The sequence below is a fragment of the Salmo trutta genome, chromosome 26 (assembly GCF_901001165.1).
Source record: "Salmo trutta chromosome 26, fSalTru1.1, whole genome shotgun sequence".
NCBI classification, from domain to species: domain Eukaryota; kingdom Metazoa; phylum Chordata; class Actinopteri; order Salmoniformes; family Salmonidae; genus Salmo; species Salmo trutta.
Genome location: NC_042982.1, coordinates 29836736 through 29860533, shown reverse-complemented (window position 1 = coordinate 29860533; position 23798 = coordinate 29836736). Strand labels below are relative to the sequence as shown.

Here is a 23798-nt window from a genome sequence, read left to right as displayed (position 1 = left end):
TATTTAATCAAACAGTGTGCTTAAAGCATCAGACAAGCTCAGTGCATATATAGTTGATTTTATTCAAACACATAGGGTGTGTCTGCCTATATATTGAAAAATCAATAGGTCGAATGAACAGGACGTCTCTGTCGACCAAGATTTATTTTAGTCGGGGACAGCCCTAACTCACTCCCGGCCCCCCCTCCCAGAACACGTGGGTCCCTAGGAGAGGAGAGCAGGGCCCCAAGACCATAGACCAGATCCACAAGGATGCTGAGCTGGAGGAGCACAGGGAGGTTCTCAAGGTGCAGCAGCAACTCCTCAACCAGAACACCCGAGGAGGAGGTGGAGGACGTGGTGGTGGAGGAAGAGATCAGGGAAGCCGCGGGGGCCAACACCCCCAGACGGGCCAAAGGAGTCAGCCCCAGGACGAGGGCTGGAACACAGTTCCCATCTCCACCAAGAGCAGACCCATCGACACCAGCCGACTCAGCAAGATCACTAAGGTCAGTGATACATTATACTGTGGATTCTCAGCCACGTACCGTAGACCCATACTCAGTTTGGACTGAAACACTCCAAACCCCTCCACTTGCAGTCTAGCATCCACCTCCTTAACCTTCAACCCCATTGTAAAGTTCTATCAGCCCTACCATTCCCAACTGAAATCCCAAACCCACTCACACTGTAGTCTGGCACACACCACTTAACCTTTAACCTCCATTTAGAGTTATGACCATACTATTCCTGACTCCTCCAAACTTCTCACTTATATAACTCAAAACTTCAGACCTTTTTCAGATCTCTAGATGTTTTGCCCCCAACAATCCTGCTAGTCTTCTTTCCTCAACAATAATGTTTCCAGCCTCTCCTTCTCTCTGCAGCCCGGGGCTTTGGACTTCAACAACCAGCTGCTGGCTCCCCAGCTCGGGGGTAAGGGCATGTGGGGCAGCTGGGGCAAGGGCAGCAGTGGAGGCACCACCGGAGCCAAACCCGCTGGTGAAGCCAGTAAGTCCTCTTACCAGTACAACCACCGTTGTGAAATATCTACTCTTAGGCTCTTCAAAAATTCAGTGTTTGTGTTTTGTGTGTTCATAGCCCCAGAGTCAGGAGGCCGCCCAGCCACCAGCACCCTCAACAGGTTCTCAGCATTGCAGCCACAGCAGCCCTCCTCCTCAGGGCCCTCACATGACTCGGACAGAAGAGTTCCTCAGAGGTCAGCAGCACTGGGACTACATCTGTCCTTTACATATAGTGCCTTCTGAAAGACTTCAGACCCCTTGACTTTTTCCACATTTTGTTATGTTACAGCCATATTCTAAAATTGATAAAAAATAAATCACCATCAGCAATCTACACAAAATACCACATAATGACTAAGCGAAAACAGGTTTAGATTTTTTTTGCAAATGTATTAAAAATAAAAATCAGAAATACCCTTTTTACGTAAGTATTCAGACTCTGCTATGAGAACCTTCCAGAAGGACAACCATCTATTCAGCACATCACCAATCAGGCCTTTATGGTAGAGGCTAGGCGGAAGCCACTCATCAGTAAAGGGCACATGACAGCCCGCTTGGAGTTTGCCAAAAGGCACCTAAAGACTCTCAGACCGTGAGAAACAACATTTTCTGGTCTGATGAAACCAAGATTGAACTCTTTGGGCTGAATGCCACGTGTCACGTCTGGAGGAAACATGACACCATCCCTACAGTGAAGCATGGTGGTGGCAGCATCATGCTGTGGGGATGTTTTTCAGCGGCAGGGGCTGGGAGACTAGTCAGTATCGAGGGAAAGATGAACGTAGCAAAGTACAGAGAGATCATGATGTAAACCTGCTCCAGAGCGCTCAGGACCTCAGACTGGGGCGGAGGTTCACCTTCCAACAGAACAACGACCCTAAGCACACAGCCAAGACAACGCAGGAGTGGCTTCGGGACAAGTCTCAATGTCCTTGAGTGGCCCAGCCAGCGCCCGGACTTGAACCCGATCGAACATCTCTGGAGAGACCTGAAGATAGCTGAGCAGCAACGCTCCCCATCGAACCTGAAAGATCTTGAGAGGATCTGTAGAGAAGAATGTGAGAAAGTCCCCAAATACAGGTGTGCCAAGCTTGTAGCGTCATACCCAAGAAGACTCGAGGCTGTAATCACTGCCAAAGGAGCTTTAACAAAGTACTGAGTAAAGGTTCTGAATACTTGTGTAAATGTGATATTTCAGTTTTTTTATTTTTAATAAATTAGCAAACATTTCTAAACTGTTTTTGCTTCATTATGGGGTATTGTGTGTAGATTGATGAAAAAACAACAATTAAATCAACTTTAGAATAAGGCTGTAATGTAACAAAATGTGGAAAAAGTCAAGGGGTCTGAATATTATCCAAAGGCACTGGTTTGAATATGGAACATCACTGCTACCACAGGGCAGAATGTTTATGATTGGTTCAGATGAATTAAGGTCATCTTGTGACTCTTTGCATCTACCCCCCCGCCCATATACACAAACAGGAACAGCTCGAGCCGGGACCGTGGCAGCGACAGATTCGAGCGACATGACCGTGGCAGCAACGACCGCTTCGACAGGCGGGACGACCGGCGAGACGACCGGGACAGGAACCGGCCCCCGGTCACCAAGCGGAGCTTTAGCAGGGAGACGGAGGAGCACAGCAGAGAGAGGGAGCACCGCGGCCCTGCTGATCCTGTACGCCGCGTAGCCAGCATGACCGACGACCGGGGCAGCAGAGACCGGGGCAGCAGAGACCGGGGCAGCAGAGACCGGGCCAGGAGCAAAGACAATGGTACGAAACAAAGAATACACACAGCATACTTTCTGTCAGGCTTCCACTACTGCTGGCAGGAGTGACCAGGAGTTTTAAAGGGATGAGGAAAGGCAGAGAGTTGGTGCTATGTTAACCAATTCAGGAACCTTTATGGGGAATTTGCAAAGTTTTAAAAGGCAAGGATTTCTCAGGGAGACATTTGTATGTGACTTTCTCTCTCTGTTTGGGCCACAGTGAAGAGGGAAGCTGCTCTGACCCCCCCTCCTGCCCAGAACAAACCTGCCTTGAGTGAAGAAATGCTGGGAAAGAAGTCCACAGCTATCATAGAGGAGTACCTACACATCAACGACATGAAGGTACATCACATTTATACCCATGCAGATCATTGGAGAGACTTAACTACATATCAACCACACACAGATATGATACATACTGTAGCTAGTTGGCCACATGGTGGTAATTGAAAATGGCTTTCAATGTAAAGATGTATAACTAAACAGGTTATTTTTTTATGTGTTTTTAATATTGAAACACTGCCCGGCTTTAGAGGAGTTAAACTAACCTTTGAATCCTGTTTCCCTCCGGCACTGTAGGAGGCGCTGCAGTGTGTAGTGGAGATGAACAGCACCCCGCTGCTCTTTGTGTTTGTACGGAGCGGTCTAGAGTCCACTCTGGAGCGCAGCCCCATCGCCAGAGAACGCATGGGCCTGCTGCTGCACCAGCTGTACAAGGCAGGCACCCTGCCCAAAGAGCAGTACTACAGAGGGTCAGTCACCTCAGAGAGAGTCTGTGTTTTCTGCCCGTGGAGCAGCACTATACACAAATGAGTTGTGAAACATTGAATATGTGGAAAAGGTTATAGTGGATCACTAGGATATTTACCTTTTTCTTCTCTAGATAAAGTGTGTATGTGTGTGTGTGTGTGTGTGTGTGTCAACAGGCTTCAAGAGATACTGGAGGTGGCGGAGGACATGGCCATAGACGTCCCCCACATCTGGCTCTACCTGGCTGAGCTCATCACCCCTATGCTTCACGAAGGAGGCATCCCCATGGGACAGCTCTTCAAGTCAGTCCCAGGCTTCATTCTAGGCCTCTAATAATAATAATAATAATAACTATTTAATCAGTATCCTCTATATTAAGATGTGACCTACTGACCTTGTTTTGACCTATGACCCTGTAGGGAGATATCCAAGCCCCTGGTTCCTCAGGGGACGGCTGGAGTTCTGCTGGTACAGATCCTCACCTTACTCTGCAAAGGAATGGTACGTTCTCTCACTACCCAACCTGTGAAGGGGATGGTGCTTTGTTTTCATATCTGTTCAGGCATCTAGATGACCTTTGATGTTTGAATTCTATGCAAATGTCATGTTGTTTATGGATCCAAAGTGTTTTTAATGGAACCACCTGTATCCGCTACCTCAGAGCCATAAAAAGGCAGGCGCCATGTGGAGGGAGGCGGGACTTAGCTGGAAAGACTTTCTGCCTGAGGACGAGGACGTCAACAAGTTTGTGACAGAAAAGGTAAGAGGTCGGAGGTCATGACCCTGTAGGGATTGAAAGCAGATTCACCATATAGTATTGCCCCTTTTTGAACTAAGAGACAAATATGAAATAATAGTCAATTATTGAAGGTGGACTGACTTTGCCACGAGCAGCACTGCAGATATTGAGATAAGCAAGATACAAGACTTCGCTCACACAGTCACAGTATCTGTGCATGTGCAAGGATTCGCTTCACGCTCTTACAGCCAGGGGACCAAAACAGCTGAGGTTGAGCCTCACGCTTTAACACACTTTAGTTGTTGTAGAAATTGACCCACTGCTGTTTACTTTGCATCTACGTCATATCGCTGAGGCTACCTTTAGATCAATCTATCAAATTGCAATCAAATGTGTTTATATAGTCATCAACAGTTGTCCCAAAGGGCTTTCCAGACAAGAAGCGGCAGCAGAGTTGCCCGTTGATTTTCATTGGAGCCAGGCAGGCGACATTATTCTAGGCGGGGCGATCTGTGGTGCTCGTGCACGTGAAAGCTACTCAGCCGAAGCAGAGAAAATGGGAATCTGCTCTATTTTGGCAAACTTTCCGCCTCATGGCTTCCTGTCTGGAAAGCCCTTAATCTCTCTGGGCCAGTGGGACGCTTGCGTCCCACCTACTCAACAGCCAGTGTAATCCCGTGGCGCGATATTCAAATACCTTAGAAATGCTATTACTTCAATTTCTCAAACATATGACTATTTTACACCATTTTAAAGACAAGACTCTCGTTAATCTAACCACACTGTCCGATTTCAAAAAGGCTTTACAACGAAAGCAAAACATTAGATTATGTCAGCAGAGTACCCAGCCAGAAATAATCAGACACCCATTTTTCAAGCTAGCATATGATGTCACATAAACCCAAACCACAGCTAAATGCAGCACTAACCTTTGATGATCTTCATCGGATGACAATCCGAGGACATTATGTTATACAATACATGCATGTTTTGTTCAATCAAGTTCATATTTATATCAAAAACCAGCTTTTTACATTGGCATGTGACTAGCATTCCCACCGAACACTTCCGGTGAATTTACTAAATTACTCACGATAAACGTTCACAAAAAACATAATTATTTTAAGAATTATAGATACAGAACTCCTTTATGCACTCGCTATGTCCGATTTTAAAATAGCTTTTCGGTGAAAGCACATTTTGCAATATTCTGAGTAGATAGCCCGGCCATCACAGGCTAGCTATTTTGACACCCACCAAGTGTGGTACTCACCAAACTCCGATTTACTATTAGAAAAGTTTGATTACCTTTGCTGTCTTCGTCAGAATGCACTCCCAGGACTTCTACTTCAATAACAAATGTTGGTTTGGTTCCAAATAATCCATAGTTATATCCAAATAGCGGCGTTTTGTTCGTGCGTTCAAGACACTATCCGATGGGTAAAGAAGGGTGACGCGCCCGACGCGTTTCGTGACAAATAATTTCAAAATATTCCATTACCGTACTTCGAAGCATGTCAACCGCTGTTTAACCTCTTATGGCTAGGGGGCAGTATTTTCACGGCTGGATAAAAAAACGTACCCGATTTAATCTGATTATTAGTCCTGGCCAGAAACTAGAATATGCATATACTTATTAGATATGGATAGAAAACACCCTAAAGTTTCTAAAACTGTTTGAATGGTGTCTGTGAGTATAACAGAACTCATTTGGCAGGCAAAAACCTGAGATATTCCTTTACAGGAAGTGGCCTGTCTGACCATTTATTTATTTATATCTCTTCCAAAAACGAAGGATCTCTGCTGTTACGTGACACTTCCCACGGCTCCAATGGGCTCTCAGAGCCCGTGAAAAACCTGAATGACGTAATTCAAAGTCCTGGCTGAAACACACGAGCGCTTTTGCTAAGTGGTCTATCAGAGGATAAAGGGCTTAGGCTCGAGCACTGCCCGTCCCCGCCTTTCTGTTTTTCCCTCTATTTACAGACAGGCAGATTCCTGGTCGGAATATTATCGCTTTTCTACGAGATAAATTGCATAAAAATTGTTTTTAAACAGCGGTTGACATGCTTCGAAGTACGGTAATGGAATATTTAGAATTTTTTTGTCACGTTATGCGCCATGCGCACGACCGTGATTTACCATTCTGATAGTGTCTAGAACGCACAAACAAAACGTCGCTGATGGAACATAACGATGGATTATTTGGGACCAAACCTACATTTGTTATTGAAGTAGAAGTCCTGGGAGTGCATTCTGACGAAGAACAGGAAAGGTAAGACCATTTTTCTTATAGTAAATATGATTTTGGTGAAGGCTAATCTTGCCGGGTGTCTAAATAGCTAGCCCGTGATGGCTGGGCTATGTACTTAGAATATTGCAAAATGTGCTTCATCCAAAAAGCTATTTTAAAATCGGACATATCGAGTGCATAGAGGAGTTCTGTATCTATAATTCTTAAAATAATTGTTATGCTTTTTGTGAACGTTTATCGTGAGTAATTTAGTAAATTGTTAGTAAATTCCCCGGAAGTTTGCGGGGTGTATGCTAGTTCTGAACGTCACATGCTAATGTAAAAAGCTGGTTTTTGATATAAATATGAACTTGATTGAACAAAACATGCATGTGTTGTATAACATAATGTCCTAGGTGTGCCATCTGATGAAGATCATCAAAGGTTAGTGCTGCATTTAGCTGTCTTCTGGGTTTTTGTGACATTATATGCTGGCTTGAAAAATGGGTGTCTGATTATTTCTGGCTGGGTACTCTGCTGACATAATCTAATGTTTTGCTTTCGCTGTAAAGCCTTTTTGAAATCGGACAGTGTGGTTAGATTAACGAGAGTCTTGTCTTTAAATAGCTGTAAAATAGTCATATGTTTGAAAAATGGAAGTTTTCGGATTTTAGAGGAATTTGTATTTCGCGCCACGCCCATCATTGGATATTGGAGCAGACGTTCCGCTAGCGGAACATCTAGATGTAAGAGCTTAAAATCAATTTTTATGCTATTTTTCTCGTAAAAAAGCGATAATATTCCGACCGGGAGTCGTTGTTTTCGTTCAAAGAGAGAGAAAGTAAACATGGTGTTGGCTCGTGCACGCGCCTCCAGTCTCATTGTCCTCAGATCGACCACTTACAAAATGCGCTAATGTTTTTCAGCCAGGGCCTGCAAAGCCACCATTCATCTTTCTGGCACCTTCTGAGAGTCTATGGGAGCGTTAGAAAATGTCACGTCATGCCAGAGATCCCCTGTTTTGGTTAGAGATGATCAAGAAGGCCATGAAATGGTCAGAGAGAGCGCTTCCTGTTTGGAATCTTCTCAGGTTTTGGCCTGCCAAATGAGTTCTGTTATACTCAGACACCATTCAAACAGTTTTAGAAACTTTAGGGTGTTTTCTATCCAAATCAAACAATTATATGCATATTCTAGTTACTGGGCAGGAGTAGTAACCAGATTAAATCGGGTACGTTTTTTTCACGGCTGTGCAAATACTGCCCCCTATCCCCAACAGGTTAACAGTAATTATGGGAAGCTTCACTCTCTTGCTGTGTGTTCCCTCTGAATGCAGAACGTGGAGTTCACCCTGGGAGGAGGAGAAGATGATGAGACAGAGAAGAGCAGTAAGAAGGAGCTGAGCTCAGAGGAGCTGACCAAACAGCTGGACAGACTCATACAGGACAAGGCTGACAACCAGAGGATCTATGATTGGGTGGAGGTATGACGTGTGAGAGGGAGAGTGTGTCCACTCACCCAATTAATATTTTGGTTTGCTTTTGTTACAGTGCATTCGGAAAGTATTCAGACCCCTTGACTTTTTCCACATTTTGTTACGTTACAACCTTATTCTAAAATGTATTAAATAGTTTTCCCCTTCAATCTACACACAATACCCCATAATGACAAAGAAAAAAAATATTTGTTGCACATTCAATGTAAAATGTATTCAATATCACTTTTACATACATTACCAGTCAATGGTTTTTTTACTATTTTCTACGTTGTAGAATAATAGTGAAGACATCAAAACTATGAATTAACAGATATGGAATCATGTAGTAAGCAAAAAAGAGTTAAACAAATGAAAATATATTTAAGATTTGAGATTCTTCAAAGTAGCCACCCTTTGCCATGATGACAGCTTTGCACACTCTTGGCATTCTCTCGACCAGCTTTGTGAGGTAGTCACCTGGAATGCATTTAAATTAACAGGTGTGCCTTTTTATAAGCGACTTTTTGGAATTTCTTTCCTTCTTAATGCGTTTGAGCCAATCAGTTGTGTTGTGACAAGGTAGGGTTGGTATACAGAAGATAGCCCTATTTGGTAAATGACCAAGTCCATATTATGGCAAGAACAGCTCAAATAAGCAAAGAGAAACGACAGTCCATCATTACTTTAAGACATGAAAGTCAGTCTATCTGGAAAATGTCAAGAAATTTGTACGTTTCTACAACTGCAGTCGCATAAACCATCTTGTTCTCGTGAGGACCGCTACAGGAAAGGAAAACCCAGATTTAACTCTGCTGCAGAGAATAAGTTCATTAGATTTACCAGCCTCAGAAATTGCAGCCCAAATAAATGCTTCACAGAGTTCATGTAACGGACACATCTCAACATCAACTGTTCAGAGGAGACTGTGTGAATCAGGCCTTCATGGTCGAATTGCTGCAAAGAAACCACAACTATATGACACCAATAAGAAGAGACTTGCTTGGGCCAAGAAACACGAGCATTGGACATCAGACCATTGGAAATCTTTCCTTTGGTCTGATGAGTCCAAATGTGAGATTTCTGTTCTAACCGCCGTGTCTTTGTGAGGCAGAGTAGATGAACGGATGATCTCCGCATGTGTGGTACCCATCGTGAAGCATAGAGGAGGAGGTGTGGGGGTGCTTTACTGATGACACTGTCAGTGATTTATTTAGAATTCAAGGCACACTTAACCAGCATGGCTACCACAGCATTCTGTAGCGATACGCCATCCCATCTGGTTTCCGCTTAGTGGGACTACCATTTGTTTTTCAACAGGACAATGACCCAATACACCTCCAGGCTGTGTAAGGGCTATTTGACCAAGGAGAGTGATGGAGTGCTGCATCAGATGACCTGGCCTTCACCATCCCCTGACTTTAACCCAATTGAGATGATTTGGGATGAGTTGGACCGCAGAGTGAAGGAAAAGCAGCCAACAAGTGCTCAGCATATGTGGGAACTCCTTCAAGACTTTTGGAAAAGCTTTCCAGATGAAGCTAGTTGAGAGAATGCCTAGTGTGTGCAAAGTTGTCAAGGCAAAGGATGGCTACTTTGAAGAATCTCAAATATAAAATATATTTTGAATTGTTTAACACTTTTTTCATTACTACATGATTCCATAGTTTTAATGTCTTCACTATTATTCTACAACTATTTTCTATAAAAATATAGAAAAACGCTTGAATGAGTAGGTGTGTTCAAACTTTTGACTGGTACTGTAAGTATTAAGCACATTTTTACATTTACGTAATTTAGCAGACGCTCTTATCCAGAGCGACTTACAAGTTGGTGCATTCACCTTATGATATCCAGTGGAACAACCACTTTACAATAGTACATCTATATCTTTTTTTGGGGGGGGGTTAGAAGGATTACTTAATCCTACCCCAGGTATTCCTTAAAGAGGTGGGGTTTCAGGTGTCTCGAGAATGTGGTGATTGACTCCGCTGTCCTGGCGTCGTGAGGGAGCTTGTTCCACCATTGGGGTGCCAGAGCAGCGAACAGTTTTGACTGGGCTGAGCGGGAACTGTGCTTCTGCAGAGGTAGAGAGGCGAGCAGGCCAGAGGTGGATGAACGCAGTGCCCTTATTTGGGTGTAGGGACTGATCAGAGCCTGAAGGTACGGAGGTGCCTTTCCCCTCACAGCTCCGTAGGCAAGCACCATGGTCTTGTAGCAGATGCGAGCTTCAACTGGAAGCCAGTGGAGTGTGCGGAGGAGCGGGGTGACGTGAGAGAACTTGGGAAGGTTGAACACCAGACGGGCTGCGGCGTTCTGGATGAGTTGTAGGGGTTTAATGGCACAGGCAGGGAGCCCCGCCAACAGCGAGTTGCAGTAATCCAGACGGGAGATGACTAGTGCCTGGATTAGGACCTGCGCCGCTTCCTGTGTGAGGCAGGGTCGTACTCTGCGAATGTTGTAGAGCATGAACCTACAGGATCGGGTCACCGCCTTGATGTTAGCGGAGAACGACAGGGTGTTGTCCAGGGTCACGCCAAGGCTCTTAGCACTCTGGGAGGAGGACACAATGGAGTTGTCAACCGTGATGGCGAGATCATGGAACGGGCAGTCCTTCCCCGGGAGGAAGAGCGGCTCCGTCTTGCCGAGGTTCAGCTTGAGGTGGTGATCCGTCATCCATACTGATATGTCTGCCAGACATGCAGAGATGCGATTCGCCACCTGGTTATCAGAAGGGGAAAGGAGAAGATTAATTGTGTGTCTGCGTAGCAATGATAGGAGAGACCATGTGAGGATATGACAGAGCCAAGTGACTTGGTGTATAGCGAGAATAGGAGAGGACCTAGAACTGAGCCCTGGGGGACACCAGTGGTGAGAGCACGTGGTGCGGAGACGGATTCTCGCCACGCCACCTGGTAGGAGCGACCTGTCAGGTAGGACGCAATCCAAGCGTGAGCCGCGCCGGAGATGCCCAACTCGGAGAGGGATTGAGAGGAGGATCTGATGGTTCACAGTATCAAAGGCAGCAGATTGGTCTAGAAGGATGAGAGCAGATGAGAGAGAGTTAGCTTTAGCAGTGCGGAGAGCCTCCGTGACACAGAGAAGAGCAGTCTCAGTTGAATGACCAGTCTTGAAACCTGACTGATTTGGATCAAGAAGGTCATTCTGAGAGAGATAGCATGAGAGCTGGCCAAGGACGGCACGCTCAAGAGTTTTGGAGAGAAAAGAAAGAAGGGATACTGGTCTATAGTTCTTGACATCGGAGGGATCGAGTGTAGGTTTTTTGAGAAGGGGTGCAACTCTCGCTCTCTTGAAGACGGAAGGGACGTAGCCAGCGGTCAAGGATGAGTTGATGAGCGAGGTGAGGTAAGGGAGAAGGTCTCCGGAAATGGTCTGGAGAAGAGAGGAGGGGATAGGGTCAAGCGGACAGGTTGTTGGGCGGCCGGCCGTCACAAGTCGCAAGATTTCATCTGGAGAGAGAGGGGAGAAAGACGTCAAAGCATAGGGTAGGGCAATGTGAGCAGGACCAGCGGTGTCGTTTGACTTAAGAAACGAGGATCGGATGTCGTCAACCTTCGTTTCAAAATGGTTGACAAAGTCATCCGCAGAGAGGGGGGAGGGGGAGGAGGATTCAGGAGGGAGGAGAAGGTGGCAAAGAGCTTCCTAGGGTTAGAGGTAGATGCTTGGAATTTAGAGTGGTAGAAAGTGGCTTTAGCAGCAGAAACAGAGGAAGAAAATGTGGAGAGGAGGGAGTGAAAAGATGCCAGGTCCGCAGGGAGGCTAGTTTTCCTCCATTTCCGCTCGGCTGCCCGGAGCCCTGTTCTGTGAGCTCGCAATGAGTCGTCAAGCCACGTAGCAGGAGGGGAGGACCGAGCCGGCCGGGAGGATAGGGGACAAAGAGCGTCAAAGGATGCAGAAAGGGAGGAGAGGAGGGTTGAGAAGGCAGAATCAGGAGATTGGTTGGAGAAGGATTGAGCAGAGGGAAGAGATGATAGGATGGAAGAGGAGAGAGTAGCAGGAGAGAGAGAGCGAAGGTTGCGACGGCGCAGTACCATCTGAGTAGGGGCAGAGTGAGTAGTGTTGGAGGAGAGCGAGAGGGAAAAGGATACAAGGTAGTGGTCGGAGACTTGGAGGGGAGTTGCTGTGAGATTAGTAGAAGAACAGCATCTAGTAAAGATAAGGTCAAGCGTATTGCCTGCCTTGTGAGTAGGGGGGGAAGGTGAGAGGGTGAGGTCAAAAGAGGAGAGGAGTGGAAAGGAGGCAGAGAGAAATTAGTCAAAGGTAGACGTAGGGAGGTTAAAGTCACCCAGAATTGTGAGGGGTGAGCCATCCTCAGGAAAGGAACTTATCAAGGCGTCAAGCTCATTGATGAACTCTCCAAGGAAATCTGGACGGCGATAAATAATAAGGATGTTAAGCTTGAATGGGCTAGTGACTGTGACAGCATGGAATTCAAAGGAGGAGATAGACAGATGGGTCAGGGGAGAAAGAGAGAATGTCCATTTGGGATGATGAGGATTCCAGTGCCACCACCCCGCTGACCAGATGCTCTCGGGGTATGCGAGAACACGTGGTCAGACGAGGAGAGAGCAGTAGGAGTAGCAGTGTTTTCTGTGGTAATCCATGTTTCCGTCAGCGCCAAGAAGTCGAGGGACTGGAGGGTAGCATAGGCTGAGATGAACTCTGCCTTGTTGGCTGCAGACCGACAGTTCCAGAGGCTGCCGGAGACCTGGAACTCCACGTGGGTCGTGCGCGCTGGGACCACCACATGCGGTGTGAAGCGTTTGTGTGGCCTGTGCAGAGAGGAGAGAACTGGGATAGACAGACACATAGTTGACAGGCAACAGGAGAGGCTACGCTAATGCAAAGGAGATTGGAATGAAAATTAACTAAACAACTGGGGAAGCAAGAGAGCAGGGCCTCTCTCACTAACCATTCACTGAAACACTCAAATATAACTTTTCCAGCTTCCACTTAGAAATTATAACTGATGTAAACTACAGTGGTTCAATGTTTCCAGGAATAGGCTCAAACTTAGTTTATTCAGCTAGATAACTTGGTACAGTAAGCACCTTTGGCAGCGATTACAGCCTCAAGTCTTTTTGGGTATGACATTACAAGCTTAGCACACATGTATTTGGGAAGTTTCTCCCATTCTTCTCTGCAGATCCTCTCAATGCTCTGTCAGGTTGGATGGGGAGTGTCGCTGCTCAGCTATTTCAGGTCTCTCCAGAGACGTTCGATCAGGTTCAAGTTCGGGCGCTGGCTGGGCCACTCAAGGACTTTGAGACTTGTCCCGAAGCCACTCCTGCGTTGTCTTGGCTGTGTGCTTAGGGTCGTTACCTGTTGGAAGGTGAACCTTCGCCCCAGCCTGTGGTCCAGAGCGCTCCAGAGCGCTCTTCATCAAGGATCTCTCTGTACTTTGTTCTGTTTGTCTTTCCTTCAATCCTGTCTCCTAGTCCCTGCCATTGGAAAAACATCCCCACAGCATCATGGCCACTCTACAGAGAGTGGCCATCATGCTGCAGAGATGGTTGTCTGCAGCTTTGTCAGTGACCATTGGGTTCTTGGTCACCTCCCTGACCAAGGCCCTTCTTCCCTGATTGCTCAGTTTGGCCCGGCGGCCAGCTCTAGGAAGAGTCTTGGTGGTTCCAAACTTCTTCCATTTAAGAATGATGTAGGCCATTGTGTTCTTGGGGACCTTCAATGCTGCAGAAATGTTTTGGTATCCTTCCCCAGATATGTCTCGACACAATCCTGTCTTGGTGCTCTACGGACAATTCCTTCGACCTCATGGCTTGGATTTTGCTCTGACATGTGTAACAGTTTAGCTTCCGTCCCTCTCTTCGCCCCTACCTGGGCTCGAACCAGGGACCCTCTGCACACATCGACAACTGACACCCACGAAGCATCGTTACCCATCGCTCCACAAAAGCCGCAGCCCTTGCAGAGCAAGGGGAAACCCTACTTCAATGTCTCAGAGCGAGTGACGTCACCGATTGAAAGGCTATTCGCGCGCACCACCGCTAACTAGCTAGCAATTTCACATCGGTTACACATGCACTGTCAACTGTGGGACCTTATATAGACAGGTGTGTGCCTTTCTAAATAATGTGCAATCAATTGAATTTAACACAGGTGGACTCAAATCAAGTTGTAGAAACATCTCAAGGATGATCAATGGAAACAGGATGCACCTGAGCTCAATTTGAGTCTCATAGCAAAGGCTCTGAAGACTAATGTAAATAAGGTATTTCTGTTTTTGCTTCGTCATTATGGGTTATTGTGTGTAGATTGCTAAAAATAAAAAGTATATATTTAATCAATTTTAGAATAAGGCTGTAACGTAACAAAATAAGGATAAAGGAAAGGGGTCTGAATACTTTCTGAATGCAGTGTATATATATCCCCATTAGTCCTATTGGTCCTTGTTGTATATCCCACTGCTCAACCCCACTGATATGTGTTGTGACTGTGCCTCCCCTCTTTAGGCTAACCTGGACGAGACACAGATGTCCTCCAACATGTTTGTCAGAGCAGTCATGACATCCATCTGCCAGTCGGCCATCATCTGTGAGTTACCCTACCTTTACCTGTCAATCCAACACTGTATCAGGACAACCCTGCACTCTAATACTCTTTTCACCGAACTTAGCATCTCTGTACCGATGCATAGCTGCTTTAACCATGCTGGGATGGACAATGTGGAAATAATATATCCGAGCCAACACATTATGGCTCAGCCATGGTCACTGACATGGCTCAGCCAATGGTCACTGACAAAGCTGCAGCCACATCATCATGATGATGTGGCTGGTGACACTTTGCTTCTTGAAAGTCCAATATCTTGAAAACATGACTGCTGACATGCAAAACATTTTGGGACTGTATCAATAGTGGACTAATGTTAAAAAATACCAAAAGGTAGTTTTTGACCCCTCCTCTGCCTGCAGGTGAGAGCCCTTACAAGTTGGATGCGAAGGTGATCACTCGGAGTGCCAAGCTGCTCCACAAGTACCTGAAGGATGAGCAGAAGGAGCTGCAGGCTCTCTACGCCTTGCAGGCCCTCATGGTGGAGATGGAGCAGCCTGCCAGTGAGTGAGATACAGAATGACTTCGGTCACTTTCCTCTCTGTTTCCCTATGTGTCAAGTCTCTGGCAGTTTTTTTTTGTGAAGCACCAATGTGACATTTTTGACTGATACCGATATTTTCCTTTCCCAAAAAGAACCGATACTGATATTAAACATTTTACCGGCCTTTTAAGCATTCTAGTACAGTTAAATAGTTAACACACAATGAACGCAGTGGTCTAAGGCACTGCAACTCAGTGCAAGAGGTGTCATTACAGTCCCTGGTTCGAATCCAGGCTGTACCACATCCGGCCGTGATTGGGAGTCCCATAGGGCGGCGCACAATTGGCCCAGCGTCGTCCAGGCCGTCATTGTAAATAAGAATTTGTTCTTAACTGACTTGACTAGTTAAATAAAGGTTACACACACACCACACTAACCAAAAAGTTATTTTGTTGGCATTTACGTATGTCCCCATTACCTGTAAAACATAATCAAACCTATTTCTTTCACTTACTTGCAGTGCTGTTTCGTTGTTCATTTGTTCAGTCATGTCATTCACAACCAGGATTTCTATGGAACGCAATTTGGGTCTTTGCGTGTCAAAAAAGATACACGTCAAATAACACTATTTGACCAATCAGGACCTGAATATGACTGCACGTCACATAATTTAACGCGTTCATAAATTCTTTACATAGTTATTACACATTGATTACGCGCACACATATTTCATGTCACAACGATTCATCGATACGTATGCTATGATGCTGGTAAAGTTGTCTCACGCACCTACAGTGCTGTTTAAAAAAATAAATAAAAGCGAGCTAGCTCATGGATGCAAACATTGTTCTTCCCCAAAAATGACACAAACTAGCTGTCATCTAAAATAACCCTAATTTATAAGACAGTTCTTATTTGATTAATGGTGGTCGGACCCATCTATGTGAAGCTAGCCACAATAAGGATTCGCCACAATAGTGGACTTTGCGGTTAGCCTTCAAAATAAAACTATGGCATAATTCTACTATTTGTCTTCATTTGCATCACTGTCAATGATACACTTTTATTTTGAAGGCAAACCGCAAATTGCACTGTTGTGCCTAATCCTTATTGTGGCTAGCTTCACAACACATACCCCAGTCCGGTTGAGCCTCACGAGCCAGATGAAGCTAGCTGGCTACTTATAACGTTAGCTTTGGGCAACAGGGTTAACCTCTCTAGGACATATGGGACGGTAGCGTCCCACCTCGCCAACAGCCAGTTAAATAGCAGGGCGTCAAATTCAAAACAACAAAAATCTCATAATTCAAATTTCTCACACATACCAGTATTATACACCATTTTAAAAATAATCTTCTCGTTAATCCAACCACATTGTCCGATTTCAAAAAGGCTTTACCGCGAAAGCATAGCATTTAGATTGTTAGGACAGCGTCTAGAAAAGAAAAACCACACAGCCATTTTCCAAGCAAGGAGAGGCGTCACAAAAAACAGAAATACAGCTAAAATGAATCACTAACCTTTGATCTTCATCAGATGGCACTCATAGGACTTCATGTTACACAATACATGTATGTTTTGCTCGATAAAGTTCATATTTATATCCAAAAAACCCATTTTACATTGGCGTGTAATGTTCAGAAATGTTTTGCCTCCAAAACTTCCAGTGAATGAGCACATCAATTTACAGAAATACTCATCATAAACTTTGACAAAAGATACAAGTGTTATGCACAGAATTATAGATAAACTTCTCCTTAATGCAACTGCTGTGTCAGATTTCAAAAAAGCTTTTCGGCGAAAGCAAACTTTGCAATAATCTGTGTACAGCGCTCAGACATCAAACCATACAGATACCCGCCATTTTGGAGTCAACAGAACTCACAAATAACATTATAAATATTCACTTACCTTTGATGATCTTCATCAGAATGCACTCACAGGAATCCCAGTTACACTATAAATGTTTATTTTGTTCGATAAAGTTCATATTTATGTCCAAATACCAAATACATTTTGTTCGCGCGTTTAGTCCAGCACTCCAAATTCACTAAGCGCATGAGTTTACTCCAGACGAAAAGTCAAAATAGTTCCATTACAGTTCGTAGAAACATGTCAAACGACGTATAGAATCAATCTTTAGGATGTTTTTATCATAAATCTTGCATAATATTCCAACCGGACAATTCCTTTGTCTTTAGAATTGAAAGGAAAGGCAGCTCGCTCTCACGGCCGCGCGCATGTTTGAGCTCGTGCCAATTTTCCAGACACACGACTGAATCAGCTCTTATTCTCTTCCCATTCACAGTAGAAGCCTGAAACAAGGTTCTGAAGACTGTTGACATCTAGTGGAAGCCTTAGGAAGTGCAAAATGACCCCACAGACACTGTGTATTAGATAGGGAATCACTTGGAAAAACTACAAGCCTCAGATTTCGCACTTCCTGGTTGGATTCTTCTCAGGTTTTTGCCTGCCATATGAGTTCTGTTATACTCACAGACATCATTCAAACAGTTTTAGAAACTTCAGAGTGTTTTCTATCCAAATCTACTAATTATATGCATATTCTAGCTTTTGTGTCTGAGTAGCAGGCATTTTACATTGGGCATGTTCTCTTCCTCCTTTCTTGTAGACCTGCTGCGGATGTTCTTTGACACGCTGTACGATGAGGATGTGATCAAAGAGGAGGCCTTCTACAAGTGGGAGTCCAGCAAGGACCCCGCTGAGATGCAGGGCAAGGGTGTGGCCCTGAAGTCCGTCACCGCCTTCTTCACCTGGCTCCGTGAGGCCGAGGACGAGGAGTCTGACAACAACAGCTAGGACCTGCTCACCTGCGCCCCCTGGACTCTGGGAAGACCTGGAGGAGGAAAAAGAAAATCCTGTTGATGATGATTCAGGAACATGGGGCTGTTAGAATCAACAAAATCCTTCAGCGTAAAAAAACAAAAAAAAGGAAAAAATCAGCTAGGAGATTCTACTACAGATTGAGCATGCAATCGTTTTTTTGTTTTATTTTCTTCATTTTTGTTTATTTTGCGCTGCCGAGTGTCTGAACTAAATTGGGAAACTAATTGCGAGAGAGCGATAAGCGTTACAACAAGCTGTAGGGGTGGCTGTTTCCTTCAGTGTTTTGAGGTTTTATCCCTTGTTTTAAAGGCGTCATGTTGCCATAGCAACACTATTCATGATGTTTAGCAAAACAACAAAAATTTAAATCCCCAACAGACCGAACTAATAAAGGCTGCTCATATATATATTTTTGATTACATCATATATCCTGTTGAATGAGACATGATGGGCATCATGTTGTATGTATGATTCTACACGACTCTGTCAGCAATTTAGCTCTTTCTTTTTGAGTTTAGGATGATTGAAGTGTTTCTTTTTTTTAGATAAAAGAAAATATGTATAAAGAAAAGTGACATGCTGGAGCTCGCTTTCTTTGAACATTACAGTGTGGAGTCTTTGAGACTCCTGTGGACTTCCTGTCTGGTGGAGAGGGACTGTGGGGCGATGGACAATGACCTTTTGCTGCTGGGGGTCTCAATGCTTCCTTATGGCCATGCTCGCCAACCCCAATTTGTCCCGTGTTACTTTTCTCCTACACTTCCAAAAACTGTGGGTCTGGAAAGGGAGAACGGGCTTGCAACGATGTGGATTTTTAAAAAGAGAAAATCATAATTCAAACTTGAAAGGTATATATATAAATCATCTTTAAAAAAGCAATTTCAAAAAGAGTATAAAATTACATTCACAGTACATTTCCTAAGGCTTTTTCTGCTTCCGTTTAGTGGAAATGCATTTCAGGAGAGTTCTGTAATATATTGCTTTTTTTGTTTGTTTTTCAAAATAAAAATGCTAATGTTATGCCATGTATTTTTTTTTCTGAAACAAAGTGGCAGTTCTGTATTTATATTTTTCTCTCCTCAGCTAGCAGGTGCTTGTAATGATCCACCTGAAGTCATTGATTACAATTTAATTGAATATTTTGTAAATACTTTTTTGCTTTACATTATGAAGTATTTAATTAAGAAAATGAATGCCTCTTTTCATATCCGAAACTGGAAAAGATAATAAAGAACATTGCAAATAAGAAACCATTTTAATTTATTGATTTTTATCCAGAGGGGAGGACTGACAGCCTACATGTAGTTTCACAGTAATGTCAGATTTTAAACTGTTTCTCCCTACCATGTCCTCTCACTCTGTTGTCCCACACAAAGAAACTGAAAGGCTTTACTCTACTTAATTGTCCTGTTGAATGAGGAAGCCGACTGGGCATTGTGTAAGTCTTACCCAACCAGAACATGGGTATGCGGCTCCGCCGCTGAGAAATTGCATTTGTGTGTTTTCATTGTCTCCGCTTCTAAAGTTCTCCCATCTGCAGAGTTATGTGTTCTGACTGTTCTCTTTTGTGCAGAGGTTCCATCTGTGTAGATCAGGGGTGGAAGAGGTGACTAGACCTTCATCCTACACAACAGATTTGTATAGTCTGACCACTGTAACAGGTTAGTGATGGTAGTAGCTACATGTTTCAGGTCCCCTGAACTCTTAACCTTTTTGTGTTTGCTCTGAGCACTCCTCATCTTAGCCCTCACTACTTGTATGAGTTTACCACACTATTTGATTTCCATTTTATCACAATTCAGGCTCCTTTCCACTTCTGTATTCTGTTTGACTGAGGAGTACCTGGTAAATGGGATAGGGCTGTAGTTTTGAATATATTGATAGGTAGAGGTTTTTGAGATTTAGGTTTACTGAACACAATCATTAAAACAACTACGATGCAAGCATTCTCATATCTAATGATCGAGGTGGAAAAGGTGGCAGCCACAGACCAAGTTCCAGGGAGGGCTGAGTGCAAAGGCTGTCTGTAAACAGTGTAACGCCAATTTTTCCAACAATTGTTTACAGACCGATTATTTCACTTATAATTCACTGCATCATAATTCCAGTGGATCAAAAGTTTACATACACTAAGTTGACTGCATTTAAACCGCTTGGAAAATTCCAGAAAATTATGTCATGGCTTTAGAAGCTTCTGGTAGGATAATTGACATTATTTGAGTCAATTGGAGGTGTACCTGTGGATGTATTTCAAGGCCTACCTTCAAACTCAGTGCCTCTTTGCTTGACATCATGGGCAAATCAGCCAAGACCTCAGAAAAAAAATTGTAGACCTTTAAAGTCTGGTTCATCCTTGGGAGCAATTTCCAAATGCCTGAAGATACCACGCTCATCTGTATAAACAATAGTACCCAAGTATAAACACCATGGGACCACGCAGCCATCATACCGCTCAGGAAGGAGACGCGTTCTGTCTCCAAGAGATGAACGTACTTTGGTGCGAAAAGTGCAAATCAATCTCAGAACAACAGCAAAGGACCTTGTGAAGATGCTGGAGGAAACGGTACAAAAGTATCTATATCCACAGTAAAACGAGTCCTATATTGTCATAACCTGAAAGGCCACTCAGCAAGGAGGAAGCCACTGCTCCAAAACCGCCATAAAAAAGCCAGACTAAGGTTTGCAACTGCACATGGGGACAAAGATTGTACTTTTTGGAGAAATGTCCTCTGGTCTGATGAAACAAAAATAGAAATGTTTGGCCATAATGACCATCATTATGTTTGGAGGAAAAAGGGGGAGGATTGCAAGCCGAAGAACACCGTCCCAACCGTGAAGCACGGGTGTGGCAGCATCATGTTGTGGGGGTGCTTTACTGCAGGCGGGACTGGTGCACTTCACAAAATAGATGGCATCATGAGGTAGGAAAATGTGGATATAATGAAGCAACATCTGAAGACATCAGTCAGGAAGTTAAAGCTTGGTCGTCAATGGGTCTTCCAAATGGACAATGACCTCAAGCATACTTACAAAGTTGTGGCAAAATGGCTTAAGGACAACAAAGTCAAGGTATTAGAGTGGCCATCACAAAGCCCCGACCTCAATCCTATAGAAAATTTGTGGGCAGAACTGAAAAAGCGTGTGCGAGCAAGGAGGCCTACAAACATGACTCAGTTACACCAGCTCTGTCTGGAGGAATGGGCCAAAATTCACCCAACTTATTGTGGGAAGCTTGTGGAAGGCTACCCGAAACGTTTGACCCAAGTTAAACAATTTAAAGGCAATGCTACCAAATACTAATTGAGTGAATGTAAACTTCTGACCCACTGGGAATGTGATGAAAGAAATAAAAGCTGAAATAAATAATTCTCTCTACTATTATTCTGACATTTCACATTCTTAAAATAAAGTGGTGATCCTAACTTGAACCAAGACAAGGAATATTTACTCTGATTAAATGTCAGGAATTGTGAAAAACTGAGATTAAATGTATTTGGCTAAAATGTATGTAAACCTCCGACTTCAACTGTAAATCTGTTATGTGAAAGCCGACTCGGGTACAACACGCCACGGTTGCTGTGAGTTATGCCCACTGTGTGAGCTGGTATTGGTACAGTGACAATGAGTGACGAGGCCAGACAACAGGGCTATACTGACCCGTTCTACCAGATGGTACATAACATGGTCCATAACATCCCTGACAGAGACTTACACTGCAGCAGCACCTTTTCATCTTCCTACAGCGCACTCAAAAAAGTCTTCCTCTCCACTTCAATTTTCACTTTTTAATTTGATGATCAAAAGGCCTCCTATTGGAATAGTTGAACGTTGTCTTCTGTGTTAAACAGAAATCCTTCCTCTACCTTGTCTGTCTCCTTTGATAGGAAATGTTCTGCATGGTAATGAAGGGAGAAATCCTCCCTGGCAGCTCTATATTTAATCCTGTTTATTCTGTTAACTCTTTGACCACTCCAGATAGTTGACAGCAGAGTTGGCAGCTCTTAGAGACAGACTCCCTTTCTTTAGAAAACATTCAACATCACACCCTCTTCAATACACTACTTATAATGAAGACAACAGAGGTCTCTCATGTATGTACTCACTGTAATTTTACACCGCTGTAACCTTATCCCGGTGGCCATTTTGTTTCCCTTTGTTATCGTTGTATCTTGCCTGACTGTTACAGGAATTATTCTTTCCCCTGCTGACATGTTGATCCTTCAATTACTGTCATGGTGTTATCTTTAGCCTCCTTTTATCCATCACAATCAACAGGTTCCTCCCAGTTTTCAAAGACAGCTAACCAACAGATAGGCTAAAGAGGCCTAATAGGTCAGTACAGTGTATGGAGCACTGGGGAAGACTGACTGTGTCCCAAATGGCACCCTATTCCCTAGGCCAGGGTTTCCCAAACACTGTCCTGTGGTCCCTCCCTGGGGGCACGTTTAGATTTTTACCCTACACAGCTGATTCAGGTTTGTTCAATGCTTTCATAATCACTAGAGGGAGCCATCACACCATCTATGTGACTGCACATTATTGGAGACGTGAGTGCATAACACCTCTGCCTGTGTATTGCAGGGTTGTCTGCTCCCAGGGACGTCAGTTTTGAACTGTGCAGGGACTCCAGCATGGAGCCGTCTATTCCTGGGATGGTGGTGGCAGCATCCTCAACAAAAAACCCAAGGGATTTTTCATACTGGTGAAGTGTAAGCAGCCTGTCAACCAGCTAGTCAGTCAGTCAACCAACCAGCTAGTCAGTCACTCAATCAGTCAACCAGCCAATCAGCTAGTCAGTCACTCACTCAATCAACCAACCAATGATTGTCACTCAATCAGTCAGTCAACCAACGATTGAATCAGTCAATCAGTGGCAGTGTATGCTAATGGCCCGTGGGCACACCTCCTCACAGGCACTAAAGATAACACCTAACTTACATTGCCCACGTGATGGCACATGCCTCCTGCCTGGGCCCACATGCCACTTTCTGTAAATCCCCCCCCGCAATAACACAGCGCCAACACACCCTGGCTTCACCCTCACCACAGCTGTTATCACTACTCACAGTACAGTGTTTGGGGCTGCTTGTCTCTGCGTGTAGGTTCATGAATGTGTGTGATTTGAGTGTTAAGACGTGTTATGTTGAAAGTCTGTGTAGTGAGAATGTGTGATGGGAGTATATGTAAAAATCTGTTCATAAATAAGTTGCCGTATTTATATGCATACGTGATTAACTGGTGTGTGTGTGTGTTTGGCAGCTGTCCCCCAGACAAGAGCCGTTCATCCATGCAGTCCAGTCCCATTGGACTCTATAACGTAGGTCATCCTTTATCCCCCTGTCTACTGTGTTATTAATGATCTACTCATTTAGTGTGTGTGTTCCCGATTGTATTATCAGATCCGAGGTCAGTGTTTACAGTGTGTTTAGTGGAAGCTCTGTCCCCACACACTCCCTGTGCCTTTAATCAACTGCTAGTCTATTAATCAATAAAGTCATAAACAAAAGCAATGATTCAGAGCTGTTGGCTCTAATAATGTCTGAGTAGGTGTTTTAATCTGTTAGACTCTCTACAGCTGTTTGAATACCTGATGTCAAAGGTACTTGAGTTCAGTCTTTCTAGTGTAAAGGCCATGAAATCACAGAGAAAAACGTGGCGTGTGTGTCATTGCTTTCTTAATTACTTGCACTTCATGTGTCTGCTTGTGAGAGCACACCGGTGTTGGTATGGTTGTCAGTCACCATATTGGTGTTGGTATGATTGTCAGTCACCACATTGGTGTTGGTTGTCAGTCACCACGTTTGATATCTTCTTGTTTGCTGAAGGTGCCAACCACGGTTTGGCCAGAATCAGTGGGGAGATCACAAAGATACTAAATGGTGTGTGGCCTATGGTCACTATCAGT

General features: G+C 44.3%; 1 protein-coding gene across 13 annotated transcripts in view; it reads left to right on the top strand.

The window, feature by feature from the left end:
- The window catches only part of LOC115163621 (eukaryotic translation initiation factor 4 gamma 1), an 80988-nt gene extending 61845 nt beyond the window's left edge, over positions 1-19143 (top strand). For all 13 annotated transcript variants that reach the window (XM_029715649.1, XM_029715650.1, XM_029715656.1 and 10 more), the window contains 13 exons: positions 192-488; positions 867-990; positions 1081-1198; positions 2490-2779; positions 2996-3117; positions 3355-3527; positions 3702-3827; positions 3945-4026; positions 4187-4285; positions 7834-7980; positions 14463-14544; positions 14925-15065; positions 17679-19143. In XM_029715649.1, coding sequence (XP_029571509.1) covers positions 192-488; positions 867-990; positions 1081-1198; positions 2490-2779; positions 2996-3117; positions 3355-3527; positions 3702-3827; positions 3945-4026; positions 4187-4285; positions 7834-7980; positions 14463-14544; positions 14925-15065; positions 17679-17866 — 1989 coding nt within the window. In that variant the 3' untranslated portion in view covers positions 17867-19143. The remainder of the gene's footprint in view (positions 1-191; positions 489-866; positions 991-1080; positions 1199-2489; positions 2780-2995; positions 3118-3354; positions 3528-3701; positions 3828-3944; positions 4027-4186; positions 4286-7833; positions 7981-14462; positions 14545-14924; positions 15066-17678) is intronic.
- Positions 19144-23798: the final 4655 nt, after the last annotated feature.